General features: G+C 47.9%; 1 protein-coding gene across 4 annotated transcripts in view; it reads right to left on the bottom strand.

The window, feature by feature from the left end:
- SMOC1 (SPARC related modular calcium binding 1) overlaps positions 1-4,088 on the bottom strand; it is a 154,603-nt gene extending 150,515 nt beyond the window's left edge. For all 4 annotated transcript variants that reach the window (XM_038545079.1, XM_038545081.1, XM_038545082.1 and 1 more), the window contains exon 1: positions 3,953-4,088. In XM_038545079.1, the coding sequence (XP_038401007.1) occupies positions 3,953-4,051 (99 nt within the window). In that variant the 5' untranslated portion in view covers positions 4,052-4,088. The remainder of the gene's footprint in view (positions 1-3,952) is intronic.
- Positions 4,089-17,979: the final 13,891 nt, after the last annotated feature.

Genomic DNA, 17,979 nt, shown 5'->3' with positions numbered 1-17,979 from the left:
GCATTTCATATAAATCCCCCAGGTAATAAGAAGGGTGTCTGTGCAGACACAAGGACCCACCCCAGTCCAGACATTGAGGCAGACTAGTCAAAAGGAAAGGAACTGTCTAGAAGCTGCTTCACATTTGGGAAATGCAAAATAGAAACAGGGATTAGGATAGAGCCACAGCCTGTTCCCCATCCAAGTTTGCTTATTCCGTCCTTCCTCCTCCAAGCCTCCCATAACCACCACACATACTAATTTTTAAACAAAGAACAAAAGCCTAAAAATGGGGGGAAATTACTTGTGAAGTGACCAGTTTCAGGTTTAAATGAGAGCAAGGGGTCTAGCTTGGACATCACTGTAGAGTCTGATTCATTTCAGTAAACATTTACAGAACGCTTTGCATTTTGACCTAGCACACTGACAAATAAGATCTCTATTCTGCCCTCAAGGGAGTGTGAGTTTGTTCTTTCACAAGACAGGGTTGTTTGTGATGTGCCAAGGGAGCAAGTTAGTGCCGAAAAGGTGGATATGCTGGCCTGATCTCGAGATGCTCACCATAGGAGGATCAGCAAAAGTTAGAACACAAGTGAACCAGATACAGGAGTTGGTTGATTCTCACCAAAAGGGTGTTCTGCAGGAAAGTTCCTGGAGAGTAATGCAGGAGCTGAGTTCTGAAGAGCAAACGAAGCCAGTGAGAGGAGAGAGAACAAATAAAGAATATACATAAAACAAGAAACCAAATTCCTTACTCAGACTTCTTGACCTTCCCATTTTCTCCTATTTTCAAACTTGTTAAATCTATTTCCTGCCTCCAGTCGTGCTAAAGCACTAAGAAAAGTGGAACCCGTGGAAGGCTGTTCAACATGCACCGTCTCACTGGTTTTCCATAAACAACAACAAAGTCCATCCCCACCAGGCGCCTGGCCCTGTGCTGAGCCCTGGGGATGTGCTAGTAGATGGGTCCTGTTCCCGGCATCACCCAGCTCCTGGGCTTCCAGGGCAGCAGAGAATTAGACAAAGACAGGCAGTTGACTTGGCCTGACCATCAGCCAGACTCCATCAGCCTGGGAGAGCCCCTCCCCCGCTCCACCCTCTCCTGAAACATTTTCAGTAAATTGTACAGGATTAAAGAAATGGCTGCCTCGTCGGTAATTAAAAGGATCCTGACCAGCGTCCCAGGTAGCCAAGTGGCTGCTCAGAACTCAGAGACCAAAAAATCAGGTGCTTCCTACATAATAGCCTCCAATCTGATACTTGATAGCTGTTGGTTTCCAGAGTCAAACAAATGTCAGGAATTTTATGAAGGCAGGAAGCAAATAAGGGAGCAAGGATTGGGGTCTAGGCCTCGGGGGAGCTCAATTAGTGAGCCAGATAAAATTAAACCAAAAGGGCATGCTCTCGGTTTCCTAGAAAGCCAGCTGGAAAAGATGCCAGTCCTTAAGCCTCTGTCACTCAAAAGATTAACAGAAGAGACCTAGGGGTGCCCAAGGGAATACTGCAACAAGCCAGATGTTTCTGCTCCTCCTCTGACGCGGCCACTGGCAACCAGAGCCACACTTCTCAGGCCACCAAGAAGCCGCAGAAAAGAGCCAGACTCTTTGGAGGTAGGTTGAGACTCAAAGACATCACCTTTTAGTGATTCAGACACCAAAACATATTATCAGTGCTTTCTTACAGACTCCCCTGATGCACCCAGGTTCAGCACTGTCTCACTGAGCCATCTCTGCCTCTAACAGGAACAGCACTGCTGAGGTGGGGGGGGGCAGTTAAGGGGGGTGAACAGTCCCTGCAGCTGCTTGGTGGCAGGGAAAGCACACCACCTGTAAATCTATATAAACTGAGATTTGGCTCCCAAAGCTCCATATGCACTGAGAGTGTTTCAAGCAAGCCAGTTGGATTCCCGGAGTCTCACTTGCAAAATGGCACTAAAAAGACACCCCCTCCTTGTTCTTCTAAGCATAAGGGATCGAGGAAAGTGCCTAGTCCCCGTGTTCCTGAATGGCAGCTCTTAATGTGGCCTATACATGCACCCAAGTAACCACACACTCAAGACAACAGCTTCCCCTTGGTGCTTTTTAAACGTGTGTGTGTGAGAGAGAGAGAGACAGACAGACAGACGGACAGAGACAGAATGCAGCTGGAATCCACACAAGCCTATTGACGGTTCCTGTTTTGTTTCATCATGTCTATCAAATTATTAAACTAAAGAAGCTGGAGGGAAACCTAACCAATGTCCCCATTTTTCCCTGGAGCCCCTAGCGTTCCTCCAAAAGTTGCTTCCTCCAATTTCAGGAGGCAGAGAAGGAAAGCCATATGGCTTGAGATGCTAGACATGCCCAGCAGCAAGCGAGCCCCCTACCATTTGTCTCCAGGCCTCTCCTGTGGGCGGGCATCCAGATTTCAGTCGGGGTGCTCTGGTCTGCGTCTGTGTCTTGACTGTTCCTAATTATTGGAGGGAACGCTGTGGCTCTCCTGACCTCGGAGTTTAAGAGCTGCGAGTCCTAATATCAAACCAAGCAGCTTCATTTAAAAGCCATCCTCATCTGCATCCATAAAAGTCCCTCCCGGAGCCCACGCCTGCCCCAGCTTCGGAACGCCTGCTGTCGAGGATTTACGACACGCCCTGGATCTAATCTGCAGCACCTTAACTGCTCCAGTGGCACATCTGGTCATAAAAGCAAAGGCCGGCACAACACGGCGACAAACACTTTTCTTTCCTAAGTGGCTGCAAATCTGATCTCACGGTGATAGCGGGGCTCCCACGTCAGCAGCCAGCATCTGGGCAGTCATTAAGACTCATCAACCTTTGCAAGGCTTTTCCCCCACACACAACAGCTATAAAGATGATTTCGCATATAGCAAGAGCTAGGAATAAAGAACCTGTGATCTGAACAGGTGGCAATGGGGCTAGGCCCAGAGATATCCAGGAAAAGCCCAGGTTGGTTACGGAGCCAATCTTGTTTGCACAAAGATCCCAGCTGCTTCCACCCGGACTCTCAGGCTGCCAGTTGGGGCAAGCAGCTATCCCGAGAGACTGCCCTGACATAAGCTGATTCTTGGCCAGAGATCGTCTGGATTAAGTTTGGTCAAATGAACCACCAGGTGGTTTAAGAGCACATTTTTTTAAGGCAGCGGAATCCTTCAAGTAGACCAACGCTGGGGGGGGGGGGGGGGGGGGGGACAATAACCTAGACCAGAAAGGAACACAATGCCTTCAGTTCCAGGCGAGTTTACAATGCTCTGGACAGCCTGTCCTGCGCACAGAATTGGCACGTTTCAGATGACTCGGAAACTCCAATCAGACCAAGGTTCAACAAGTAGTTCAACCTCCCAGCCCGGGAGCCAGGGGAGGGGACTCCTGAACACCGCGCAGCTCCTCTCCGCAGCCCCCCACCTCCACCCCTCCTCCGGGGCTGTGCCCAGGAGAGAGCATTAAAATTATCTGCTGTGGGTTTTACGAGCAGCGATCGCTTTGTAAAACAACAGCAACACAAGGTCCTTGCGTGGCTCTCGGGTAACCTAAAACTCTGGAGGCAGAGCTGCCCCCGCCGCCCGCCAAGGACGCCAGCGCACGGGACCCGGACCCGGACCGACCGGGCGCAGCGTGAGACCGCAGGGCAGCGAGCCTCTGTCGCACGCTGGAGGCACCCGCTCGCAGCAAAAATGCCCCGGGAGAAGATACGGGGGCAGAAAACCCAACAGTGACAGTTCGAGGGCGAGGGGGGGGGAGGGGGGAGGCGCTGCAAGAAAGGATGGGGGTGGAGGTGGGGGGAGAACGAGAGAAATGTTGATTCGCCCAGAAGCCCGAGGGGACTGCGTGGTAGGTGCTGGGGGGTGGGGGTGGGGGTGGGGGTGGGGGCCCCGAGGTCGGACACCTCCCTTTCTCTGCCACCCCCCGCCCCCAGGGATGCGGGCAGGCGACCTCGGCCTCCGTCCGCAGGTGGGCGCGCGGCCGGGGCGCACTTACCCTGGGGCCCGTGGTGCGGTGGCCGCCAGCTGGGGACAGCTGCACCAGCACGAGCAGCAAGTGGGGCGTGAGCAGGCGGGCGCAGCGCGCGGGCAGCATGGTGCCAGGCGGGCCGGGCAGCCGGCTGCGGGCGGGGGGCGCGGGCTCCGCGGGGCGCGCGGCTGCGCCTGCCTTCCTGTGTCCGGGGGCCCGGCGGCGGCCGGCGGCTGGCGGCGGGGCTGCCTCGGAGCGCGCGGTCGTGAGCCGCCGGGGAGGCCGCTGGAGCGCGAGCGTGTGCTCTGCGCGCGGCGCGCGGCTCGGCAGGGCCGCGGCGGCAGCAGGTTGGACGCCAGAGCCCGGGCCATGGGAATTCCCGTTATAAACCCCCGGGGGGGCGGGGCGGAGCCGGGCGGCCCTGACTGACGGGCCGACGGGCCCGTAGCAACCGACCCTCCGGCAGGTGAGAGCCAATGGGAGAGCGGAAAGCGGGGCGGCTCGCGGTCACCCCCGCCGAGGAGCGACACCCGCTCGCTCTGCCGGACGGGGCTCCCCGAGACCCCGGGAGGAAGGGGAACTTTCTCTTGGCCCTTCTGTCGGAGGAAGCCTCGGAGAGCTCCAGCAGCCCTAACGCCCGGAATGCCCACAGGGCGACAAATCGTGCCTTGAGAGCATGTGTCACTCTCCACAGAAGTCCACAAGTTGTCACAACAGTCCTGCAAAATAAACGGGGAAAATACCCCTGGCCCCATTCTTCTGATGAGGATACTAGGGCGCAGAGGAGCTGAGAAATCTGCTTCCCCGCAGCATCGACACCATGAACAATTGAGAAGGTGACCCCCGCAGGGCAGGCTGTGCCTGGCATTGAGAGCGGAGGGTGGGTGCATTCACTTGTTTCGAAGAGGCTTCCAGCGCGTGACAACCCAAGCCCTTCAGCACAGGAGGAGATAGGATGATGTCCTAAGGCATCTGCCTGCCGGCGAGGGCCTCTGCAGACATGGGGCAATGCCCACCTGTGGCCCTGCGGCAGATATAGGATTGGCATCCAGGCATCCTAGCTGCCTGCCTTGGACTGAAGCGCCAACGGACAGAGACTCTGGGGCCTAGGAGTTCTGGGAGAGGAAGTCAGAGGGGACCTAATCTCCTATTGGGGAAGCGGAAGGAAAAAATATTGATGAGAGGGGTAGTCTATGGTAGCAAAGGTCCCCCACTGGTTCAGAGAGGGGAGAAGAGACCTCTCCTGGGTGTTCAACCCACTTGGAGGTGATAGTGTAACAAAAGGTACAGCCAGATATCGGAGGGCTCTGCCCAGGGTGGTCTCCAAAACACCATCTTGGGAATGGTCTCTGCTATATCACACCAGCTCCTGGACAGGAGCAAGATGATCCACTGCATTCAACCCAAGAGAACCATGGCTTCTCTTTTTATGTAGAGTCCAATCCTTAGTGTTTACTTCCATTGGTAAGGACCACTCACTTCACGAGGAATGAATCCTTTCTCCAACCAGACTGGAAGCAGCAGTAGTGCGTAATTCCTACCCCCCTGTCTGTGCCTGAAAGGTCCTAGCAAAGGTTAGCTCTGCTCCCTTATGCCTTCTCTCCTGGGCTGTGTGAACATGCTTCCCACCCAATTCCTACTTCCAGTTTTGCCCACCCCCCTTGCCCCATCTAGACTCTACGATACATCCTTCTAAAGAGCAAACCTGAATATCCAGCTCCCTACTTAATAGACTTAAAGTCTCCCCAGTGCCTCTGATAAAAGAGCCCAGACTGGATGCTTGAACAATAACAAAGTACTCGCAGTTCTCCAAACAAAAACAAAGACCACCTTCAAGAGAACTTCCTATCTTCCTCTGCTGAGAAGTAACACAGCAGTCAGACATGCTTTCTGGACTAGACAGGATGGGTTCAAATCCTGGGTCTGCCACCTAGTGGCATAACCTTGCACAAGTCACTTTACTTGTCTGGGATCCAGTCTTCCCCTCTGTAAAATGGGGATAAAAAGTCTCTACTTCATGAGTTGTCAGGATTAAATGAGATGGTTAAGTTAGAAATATCACATTTAACATAAGAAGGGGGAAGACCAATGCCTCATCTCATTTTATCCTCAGAACGATCCTGTGAAATAGAGAGGCAGACCCAACTTTACAGGTAAGTAAACGGATACGCCATGAGATGGTCACTTCCTTGCCTCATTTGGCTGGCAAGTGATGCCTGAGATTCAAGGCCAGGTTTTCAGATTCTAATTCTGCCTCTGTCGTGTGATGACTACAGTGTCCAGTCTCAAATGCGGTAGGGTTAGATGCTTCCTGTGTGCTGCACTGGGAATTTCTGCAGCGACCTGCAAAAGAACTAAGACTCCGGAGCTTCACTGAGGCTCAGGGGAAGAGCATGGAAACAGCCCCCTATGACCTGGTATCCTGGAAATTCGCCCAGCTGGATTTGTGATACCTTGTCCAGTCCTACCATGCCTCATATGGCACTTATATCAATTTCCGTGTGCCCATGTGTTCACCCACCAGGGGTGGGCAGGATGGAAATGTTATCATCAGGCTCAGTGCATTGACAGGTTTGTCCCGACTCCACCACCTGGCCACGTGCACATCATCAAGCTGGTCAACTACTTTCTGTTGCTGGAATTATTGAGAAATCTGTTGGAGTCAGTAAATATGCTTGCAATGGCCCCCCAGTATCTGGCAGCTCAGCGCACCCAGGGAAAAGGCATTGCAATCGTCCTTTCCATCCATAACACCGCATGCTGCTTTCCAGCCAGAAAGCCGATTTCCAAGCGGCTGCTGGTCCAAAAGTCTACATTTTCTGGATTTCGACCATGTAGCTTAGTTTAAAATATGAGCAACTGCTTTCCAGTTACTTTGCTCAGCAAGTATTTTCTTTCCCTCTGGTTGGCATGCAGGGCCTGTCGTAACCATGGCCATCATTCAAATGATGCATTTTCTTCTCCTGACTCCTCCCAACCCCAGAGAAGGTTAGAAATTCCAGAGAACTACTAGTCCCAAACAGTGTCTCTCTGCCAGGCTCAATCTTCTGATCCAAGCAAAAAGTGAAATTGACAAGTTCCTTCTTTCCCTGGAGGCCAGGCTTATGGTCCAAAAATAAATCTGCTATTCTGGCATCTGGTCTGTCCAGTTTCAGCCATACTCCTTGTCCTGTGGGACTTCTATTTGCAAGGGGATATTTCAGTAGAAGAAAAATAATACTTTATATCCCCTATTGAGGCCTGAGGGCCTCAAATATTTAGTATTAACTAGGAATGCCCGTTTTAAGAGTATCTGTTTCTGTATAAGCCAGAGGAGTTCTGCGTTGTCTCACATCCCAAATAGAACCTTCCCATTTATTTTAACAAGCACTTTAGTGCATCTCCTTCAGTGCCCAGCACAATGCTCACTATTATGAGGAATCTTTGGATGCACACCTTGCCCTCTGATCGATTACAATTTAATTTAAGATACGGAGCAGACAGATCCATGGAGACCATATTTTAGAAGCAATATGTTTTGAGACTCAGCAGGGACCCACTATAGACCTAAGGACCTGGGAAGGCTTCATAAAGAAGGTAGATCTTGAATGTGGCTTTGGAGAAAAGTCTTTCTAGAATATAAAATACCATGATTTATGTTTCCTTCACTTGTGATAACAGCTACCGACAGAAAAAGGTGAGTTGTGTCCAAGGTCCTGGATTCTTTTCAAATATACTGGAAGCACTCAGAAGCCTGGGATACCAAGAATCTTGGGTTAAAAAAAAAAAAAAAAAAAGGAAAATATGTAAGGTGTGAGGTGATGGATATGTTAATTAAGTGAATGGGAAAAGCCTTTCATAATGTATACAGATATCAGCATGTTGTGCACTTCAAATATCTTACGATTTTATTTGTCAATTATACCTCAATGAAGCTGAAAAAATAGGCATGTCAAAAATATTAGCGGGACTTGAATGATTTAGAACCTTGTTTCTCTCTTTTATACAGAAACTCTCTTCAAAGTCAAGGGTAGCTCCCTCTAACCCAGGCTTCTTCCAGTATCACTCTGTCATTTTTTTTTTTTTTAGATTGACTTATTGATTTGAGAGAGAGCATGCAAGCAGGGGGAAGGGCAGAGGGAGAGAAAGGAGAGAAATAGAAGCAGACTCCCCACTGAGCACAGGCCCTGACAGGGGGCTCAATCCCAACCAGAGCCAGACCAATCTGGTTGACCAATCTGGTCAACCAATCATGACCAGAGCCAAAACCAAGAGTCAGACCCTTAACCAATTCAGCCACCGAGGTGCCCCTACTGTGTCATTCTTAATAAGCAGCTTCTACCTCAAAGTCCAAGATGGCTGCTCAAGCTCTAGACATCCCATCTATTTTCGTATCAGCAGAGTGAGAAAAGGGTAAAAGAGGAGCATGCCTCTCTCTTTAAGGACATCTCCCAGAAGTCACATTTCATTTTATCCATAGGACCACATCTAACTACAAAAAGAGACTGAAAAAGTTTTATCTTAATAAAAGATAGATCTTAAAAGATCTTAATAAAAGATCTTTTATTAAGATACCTTAATAAAAGGCCATCTAAAAATTAGGATTTATGTTACTGAGAAGAATAAAATCCAGGGAGACACTAGCAGTAGGGGCTATCATTATGAGGCCTGGAGTTGCCAAACAAAAGAATCGTGAACCAGGCAATAGAGTTCAGAATGTTAAGTTGTGGCTCTCCTCTACATCTGCATGTCCAGCGCCCTCATGCTCAAAAATATTAATAGGCTTAGGGCCAGACATCCATATTTTTTAGATATAATCGACATATAACATTGTATTAACACAATGATTTGCTATATGTATACATGTGAAATGATTACCCCAATAACTCAACCTCTGTCTCCTCAAATAGTTATTTTTTTTTTGTGATAACTTTTAAAGCCTACTCTCTTAGCAACTTTCAAATATACAATATAGCTTTATTAGCCTCATCATGCAGATGAGGAACTGAGGCTTAACCACAAAGGTTAACCTTACCAGGGAATCCCTGGGTGGCTCAGTGGTTTAGCGCCTGCCTTTGGCCCAGGGTGTGGTCCTGGAGTCCCGGGACCCAGTCCCACATCGGGCTCCCTGTGAGGAGCCTGCTTCTCCCTCTGCCTGTGTCTCTGCCTCTCTCTCTGTGTGTGTCTCTCATAAATAAATAAATTATTTAAAAAAAAAAAAAGGTTAACCTTACCAAAGGTGGGCCTTATATTTTGCATGCATATCAGAAGCTTTGGCATCCTCTTAAATCTGTCAGTCCTAAGAATCAAAAGCACATGGTATATTCGCACATGCTATTTCGTGTATTATTGAAGGTTACTCTTATTTCCACATGTATGAGTTTTTCCCCACTCACCTACGTTATCTTTCATTTACCTGTTTTATTGTTCTCTGCTTTTTTATACTGGAGCCCATGAGCCAAAGATCCTTTCCAATGTCTTCAAACCCATAACCACCATGCTTGGGGGGTGTCCAGAGGAAGCGTTGTTACAAGGTCCTTGTTTAAATTGGGGTTTAAGAGTTCATTTCAAATTATCACCATATAGTCCTAATCCATTGGCACAGAGCCAAAAAACTTAATCAAACAAATTTTATCATATCCCTACAGTGTGCCAAGTATTGCACCAGGCACTGGATGTACAATGAGGACAAAGAAAGTGACTGACCTCACGGAGCTTAGAGTTTAGTAGAAAGACAGACATTAAGCAACTAATTAGAAACAATTTATTCACAAATTCCAATTGTCCACAGTTCTGCAGAGGTACAGGGAATTTGGAGAGTTACTATAAAGAGTGTCTAAAGGGGCGTCTGGGTGGCTCAGTCAGTTAAGCATCTGCCTTTGGCTCAGGTCATGATCCCAGGGTCTGGGGATTGAGCCCTTGTTGGTCTCCCTGCTCAGTGCAGAGTCTACTTCTCCCTCTCCTCCCCATCTCCCACTCTTGCTCTCTCTCTCTCAAATGAATAAATAAATTCTTAAAAAAAAAAAGTATCTAACTTAATATGGAGGGTCAATTTTCTTGAGAAAAGTTGAGATCTAAAGGAAGTCTAGTTTAAGCTGGACAAAGAGAAGGGGGAGAATGTTCTGAGCATAGTGAACAGCACGTGCAAAGTCGCCAAGGCAAGAGAGAACGTGGAACTAAGTTTGCAACTGGATCATTCTTATCTCTTTAACTCTCAATAGCCCAGGAAAAATAATTATCACTATTCCCATCTGGGTCTGATGGACACATTTAATGTTTTTATATTTCCAAGTCAACTTACAAATAATTTACAGAAGTGTGAGTAAAGGGATAGTGTACTAGTTAGCTATTGCTACCTAACAAATTACTCCCCAAACTTAAACAAGGAACGTTATCTCACAGCTGCTGAGTATCAGAAATCTGGGAGTGGCTCAGCTGGGTGGTTCCGGTTCAGGGTCTTTCATGAGGTGGCAGTCAGGGCTAGAGTCACAGGCATGCAACCTGTGTAGTCATGAAAAGTCCCATTCTTTTTTTTTTTTTTTTTTTAAGATTTTATTCATCCATTCACGAAAGACAGAGAGAGAGAGAGAGAGGCAGAGACACAGGCAGAGGGAGAAGCAGGCTCCATGCAGGGAGCCTGACGTGGGACTCGATCAGGGCCTCCAGGGTCATGCCCCCGGCCGAAGGCAGGCGCTAAACCGCTGAGCCACCCAGGCTGCCTGAAAAGTCCCATTCTTGACCTAATAGTGTGCTGCTGCTGTTTTGAAGTTTTTAGTAATTTTTTATCAGGGAGCCCTTCCCCCATTTTCATTTTGCACTGGACCCCATGGATTATGTAGCCAGTTCTGGTTATAGTGAACCTATTAGCCAGAACTATAGTCACCTGGGACTAGAAGACCCACTTTCTAGCTGACTTTCATGGTTGGTAGCAAGCTTCCGTCCCTCACTGGTTGTTGACAGGATATGTTCCTTCTCCACATGGGTCCTCACAGCAGGTTAGCTGGCTTCCCCCAGAGCAAGTGATTGGAACAAGAGCCCAAGATGGAAGCTGCCATCTTTTATAACCTAACTCAGGTGACATACCATCACTTCTTCCATATTCTATGATTCACACAGATCAATCCTGCCACAAGGTGGGAAGGGACGATACAGGGGTGTGACCACTAGGAGGCAGGGATCAGTAGGAGCCAACTTGAAGACTGGTTACCGCATATAAAGCTAAAAACAACTTTGTTAGAAATGTGAATAAGAACTTAAATATAGGGCAGACCCGGTGGCTCGGTGGTTTAGCGCCACCTTCAGCCCAGGGTGTGATCCTGGAGACTCAGGATCGAATCCCACGTCAGGCTCCCTGCATGGAGCCTGCTTCTCCCTCTGTCTGTGTCTCTGCCTCTCTCTCTCTCTCTCTCTCTCTCTGTCTCTCATGAATAAATAAATCAAATATTAAAAAAAAAAAAGAACTTAAATATAGGGACACCTGGGTGGCTCAGTGGTTGAGCATCTGTCTTTGCCTGGGATCATGATCCTGGGTCCTAGGATCAAGTCCCATATCATACTCCCCACAGGGAGCCTGCTTCTCCCTCTGCCTATGTCTCTCTCCCTCTCTCTGTGTCTCTCATGAATAAATAAAATAAAATAAAACCTTAAATATAACAAGCACAAAAATTTATTTCCCATTTCCCTTGTTTTAAAAATAACATACCTGAAATAAATAAATTTGACTGAAAACATCCATACACCAAATGCCATGAACTTGTAACATATTCATCTTGTAAATACTGATTCTGGATTTCAACTGTATCTCTAAGTGATCTAGCTCATCATGCCTTAATGGTTCTCCTGTTTGCATTTGCATCATCAAAACACAATACTTTTGAAAGTTTTGTTGGCTCATGCTTTTAAATTTTTTTTTTTAGTTTTTATTTTTTTGGTGACACATGATTTCATTGAAGAAAGTATGGCCATCTTCTTTGTTCCATAACTACAAAACATTTTCATTTCCAGATTTACAAACACAATCTAAAATCTTCAATCTAATATTTTCATTTCTGCCTTATCTATTTCCTCTTTACACATACATGGCCTTCAACACTTGTCTACTCACAAACCACCTCAAGTAAATGTTGGTGCTCAAAAAATCCAAAGTATTGTCAATCTTTTTGACAAAATAGGAAGGTTCAGTCTCTTCCCATAAAATATTGTGAAATCAAGTTCATCTTGTTGAGTGATTCACTGAATGAAAATAGCATATTTCCTTTTTGTCCTTGAAAACATATTCTTGGGGCGCCTGGGTGGCTCAGTCAGGTAAGACTCTGACTATTGATTTCAGGTCAGGTCATGATCTCAGGGTCATGAGATCCAGCCCCATGTCAGGCTCCATGCTCAACAAGGAGTCTGCCTGAGATTCTGTCTTCCTCTCCCTCTATTCCTCACCTGTCCCCCCTTCACACACACACACACACACACACACACACACACACACTGTCTCTCTCTCTCTCTCTCTCTTTCTAAAATAAATCCTAAAAAAATATATATATATTCTTAATTCATTGATAATTAGCTGGAGGAAAATACACTAAGATATCATCATCCAAAGAATCATAGACTAAGATTTCTCTTACATAATCAATGTCACCATCATCATTTGCTTATATTCTAGAATGCTACTGCCTCTTTGCATTCATCTTCCGATTTATGTAATAATTGTGAAAACTTGTTATCAATTTACTTCTCTTTACCACTAAAGGTAGAAAATTAAAAACCCAGAATTTTCAGTTGTATGCAATGAGATTAAAAGTAGATCACAAAGATGGTATCTAGGGATCCCTGGGTGGCGCAGCGGTTTGGTGCCTGTCTTTGGCCCAGGGCGCGATCCTGGAGACCTGGGATCGAATCCCGCATCAGGCTCCCGGTGCATGGAGCCTGCTTCTCCCTCTGCCTGTGTCTGCCTCTTTCTCTCTCTCTCTCTCTCTGTGTGACTATCATGAATAAATAAATAAAATCTTTAAAAAAAAAAAAAAACAAAGATGGTATCTATAAGTTCTTTTATATCTTCTTGAAAAAAGAAATAATACTTTAGGCAACAAATTAAGAAAACTGAAGGATGATAAATAGCCAATGACCAATGACACTACTGCTTCATCCTTCTAGGTAAGTCCCCCGTTCTTCAGTTTTCTTATTTTAGTCTTTTTCAGCATAGTTGGGAATAAATGGTGAGTAATGATGAAATAATTCCTAGCAGGACAAAATAAATGTTTCAAGACACAGGAAAAAAGTAGGATCACTAAGATCTTGTAATGTATCTTACATTTATAAAAGGGTTCCAGGGCACCCATATCATAAGTGCAAGATCAAATGAATTTTTTTCTATGTTGAAAAAAATGGGTAAATTTCATCTTTGTTTTTTGGAAGACATCTGAAAAAAGAATAAAAGCCAAGAAATATTGATGCTTTACAAAAGATGCAAGTGCTTTTAAAAATCAGCTAAAAGGTGAGGGGCACCTGGGTGGCTCAGTCAGTTAAGTGTCTGCCTTCAGCGTAGGTCATGATCCCAGAGTCCTGGGATAGAGCCCTGCATTGGGCTCCCAGCTCAGCTTCTCCCTCCCTCTGCCTGCCACTCTGCCTACTTGTGCTCTCTCTCTCTTTCAAATAAATAAATAAAATCCTAAAAACTAAACTAAACTAAGACTGGGTCCTATGTCCCCTAGATAATAGTAACACAACAAATCTGGTGGATTTGGGAGAAGTGGCACCACTGACACAACTTGAAGCAGGTACTCTGCATGTTCCACCCACATCCTTTCAGGCCACAAGTCACCATGCAGCCTGCTAACCTCAGGTGCCTCTTCTTTCTGCCTGAGAACTTCCTCTGACTACAAGTGCCTGTTCATCCTATGCAGAGGGCAGCCAGAAGTACCTTGGAAGGTAATACTCCCAGGAGCAACACTTACCTGATGGAGAACCAGAATTAGTGGGCACATTACTCAACTTCCTTACCTCCCAGCAAGACAATTCTGAGGTGTGTTCCTCAGTCTCTCAGTGGGTCCCCCCCACCCCAGGATTAAGCCCCAGCCGCCCACAGCAGTGACCCTCTCATTAATGAACCATTAGTTGGTATTTCTCTCTCCCCTGGTGCACTTCCACATTCCCTTACCGTGCTTCCTTGGATCACCTCCAAATAAACTACTTGACCAAAATTCCTTGTCTCAGAATCTGCCATGGAGCAAACTGAAACCAGGACGCAGGGTGAAACCACATCACGATAGAGCCGTGCAGCTGCGGCTCCAAACATCACTGGGAGGGCTATTCTTGCTCTACCGGAACCCGGGTGCTATCTACACAGAATGAGAAATGTGGGCTGATCCAAGCAGGACAAACAGCAAGGAGACTAGTTCATGATGGCAGATTGCAGCTTAGAAAAAATAATGCCTTTAGGGGTCATTAGAATAAGAAGCTGTCTAAAACCATCAGGAATGCTTTATTCGTTTGACAAAAAGTTGGAATGGGCTCCCAGGGGTGGCAAATGGACAGTCTGATCTCATTTAAGAAACATCCTGGGGCAATGGATCAGCCCTGGGCATTGAGATCGAGGGCTAGGATTCCAATCCGGGCCTCTCTGGCCATTCCCACCACCACCCAAGAGAACTAGCAAGATCTTTGCAGAGTTGCTGGGAGAATGAATGAAACCATGGGCTGAAGTAGAATGCTCTGTGTTTTTCATCTTCTTTAGCAAGATAACTTGCCAACTACCTTTGGCTGCAGGCTGGGGCAGGAACTTGCCTCCAGCAGATGGCCTTATTTTGGAGAAGCTACTTGAGTCTCTTTGGTCATGTAAATGAAGGGTCCGAAGGTATCCTGGGAGAAAGTGTACAAGCCCTTTCTTGTGCTGTAAGCTTGGCTCTTTTAGAGGAATCTGGTCACTGGGGAGAGAGAGGGGCCGGTTCTGCTTCTGGGCAGTGACAGGCTGGGGCCTTTCTGACACACTGCCCTCCTGGAGCTGCACACACCCAGGGGTGGCTACAAGAGTGAGTTAGGACCACGAAGAGCTGGCATATGGGGCCTCAGGCCCCAGCGAGGTGCACTTAGTCCTGGAGGTGGAAGACAGGCACCATCCCTGGAGGCATTTCAGTACCTGCCACAGCCTCCAGACCGGAGGTTTCAGTCCCCCCGCCAGTCTCTGCCTCCCACCTTAGAGGATTCCTTCACCAGCTTAGCTAGTGTGGCCCTTCCCTCTGGCTGCGGAAGGGACTCAGTCATGCCCTGTCCGTGAGCCACCCTGCTGCAGTGTGGGCCACCTCCCAGGGAGACACTCGGGGACTTGCGGCACACAGGCCCATGCAGACACCTAGAACTTACCCTCTTCTTCAAGGCTGGCACTAGATATCCCAGCAGCTTGCTCACTATCAGCCATGGAGAGACATCAAAGAGGCAGATGTGACTCTCCCACGTGGGAAGGTCGCAAGCACCAAGGGATACCTGATGCACAGTGGGGAGACAGGGGGAGACCTGCGCTGGAGTCTTGCATCTATTTCCAGCAAGTGAAGGCATGTGCAGCACAGCCTCGGGTGTGCCCTCCAGAACCCAGACTGCACTAAGACATGCGTGCCAGGGGTCTAACAGGAGCCTTACACCACGCCTGTGCACTCTTTGGTATGTTAGGTCCCTCCCTGGACCTTCCCTATTGCTGCTGTAACCAATGACCGTAGTACTTAACCACAACCCAGATTTACTACCTGACAATTATGAAGTTCAGAAATCCAAAAGTCATCTCAGTGAGCTAAAAACCAAAGTATCCTCAGGGCTGCATTCCTTCAGGAGATCTAGGGAAGAGTGTGCTGCCTCGCCTTTCTCTGGAGGCTGCCTGCATTCCTCGGCTTGGGCCTCCTTCCTCCGTCTGGCACGCTGGCAGCATAGCATCTTCCAATCTCTCCCTGATCTGAACCTCCTTCCTCCTTCTTATTAAGCCCCTTATGCAGGGATCCCACCCGGATAATCCAGAGGAATTTCTCATCTCAAGATATTTATTTTTTTTCTCAAGATATTTATTTAATCACATCTGCAAAGTCACCTTTACCCATATAAAGCAACATATTCACAGGTTTGCGACTCGGATGTGGCTATCTTTGGAGATCAGTATTAGTGAGCCCATTCCATTCCCACACACTCCATTTCCCCTCGGATTCCCTCCTACCTCTTCTTTAACTGAAGAGCCACTAACTCCAGGCCTTCTGCTGGTCTTCCCACTATTTGGTCCCTGTCCTGGGGGTTTGTTGGCTGTGACAGCCTCTGTGCCAACTTGTGCTTTGGTGACTCTCCGACTACTGTCTCAGCCCATGCACCTCACCCACTTGTCATAGAGTACAAGATCTCCTCACCACCCAAAGATCCACCTGGCACCCATGCCCAAGGCACCACCCACAACACCTCCAGACACCTGGCCCTGTGGGCTCAGATCCCCTCCCCCCACCCTGCTGCTCTCCTGCAGCTTCGCAGTGATCACATTGCCATCTGATTTTCCCAAGCTGCAATGTGTTTCCAGAAAACAAGCCACTGAGCCTCCCCCATCACACCATTCTCCTGTCCAAGGACCCCTGGTTATCTGTATTTTCTATTTTTTTCTACAATGAACTTTGTATCTGTGATAAGAGGAAAGTGTTTAAAATGGAAAAAGGAAAGATCCAATCCAGTCCCCTCTCCCTTCTCACTGCACACCAACCTGAACGCTTCCATGCCCCTCACTCCCACAGCCCCATTTCAGGAACCCCCAGCCCATCGGAGATGTTCATTCTGCAAACATTCAGTGAGCACCACTCCATGAGGCACACCTCCCCGAGTTCAGACCATCCTCACCTAGACCACCCTCTCTCCTGTCCAACACGTCAACCGACTGCCTCTCACAGAGGCAATGTAACCAACACAGCAAGATATAAACATAAAGCCTGTGGCTTTTTCCCACAAGCCCTACACACATACGTATTTTCATGGCTAGTATTTATTGAGCATTTACAACACATGGAGCACTTTATAAACACACCTCATTTCATCTTCATGACGAGCTTATGGTCCCCAATATGGTTCCCATCTTTCAGATCGGGAAAATGAGTGCAGGGAGGCTCAGGCACTATCCTGGGGTTAAATGAATGTCAGTGGCAGAGTCATTTCCAAACCTGAGCATGTCTAACCCCACAGCCCATGCCTTTGCCACTGGCCAGTTAGAGCTGGGTGACTAGATGGGACTGTTCCTATGACACAGTCTAAGGGCTCAACGGGCATCAGAGGCAGAAGCCAAGTGGTCTCCATGGGACCTTGGTTCAAGGTTAATGGTGTGGCTGGAGGGCTATGGCCACTGGACAAAGTGGTATTCGGGAACAGTGTGAGTCTGAGAGGTAGGGCAACACAGCGCCCCTCCCTCTGGGCTCCTACATGAAGGCCTACCAGGCTTTGCAGCAGCCAAAGAGACAGGCGGCCCTCGGCCAAGCACACCCCTGACTGTCCACAGGGGCACTGCCATCAGCCTACCCCTTCTGAATTTTGTCTTCCCGACAGTCTGCTGCCTCCTGGGGTCCTGTGTCTGTGCTGCTAGATGAAGCAGACAGCCACAGCTCTCTGACCAGTCAGACCACAGACATCTTGAGGTTGGAACTCACAGCTTCTTTCCTGGCTTCTCTATTCTCCCCCCACAAGGTAAAAATCCATGCTCAATCACGCTTGTTAGTTCAGCCATTTAAATGGCCAGATGGGGGATTTATCCCAAAGATTCAGATGCAATGAAACGCCGGGACACCTGCACCCCGATGTTTATAGCAGCAATGTCCACAGTAGCCAAACTGTGGAAGGAGCCTCGGTGTCCATCGAAAGATGAATGGATAAAGAAGATGTGGTTTATGTATACAATGGAATATTACTCAGCCATTAGAAATGACAAATACCCACCATTTGCTTCGATGTGGATGGAACTGGAGGGTATTATGCTGAGTGAAGTAAGTCAATCGGAGAAGGACAAACAGTGTATGTTCTCATTCATTTGAGGAATATAAATAATAGTGAAAGGGAATATAAGGGAAGGGAGAAGAAAT

This window comes from Canis lupus, chromosome 8 (assembly GCF_011100685.1).
Source record: "Canis lupus familiaris isolate Mischka breed German Shepherd chromosome 8, alternate assembly UU_Cfam_GSD_1.0, whole genome shotgun sequence".
NCBI lineage: Eukaryota > Metazoa > Chordata > Mammalia > Carnivora > Canidae > Canis > Canis lupus.
Note: the sequence above shows the minus strand (reverse complement) of the source record. Positions and strands in the feature narration are given on the sequence as shown.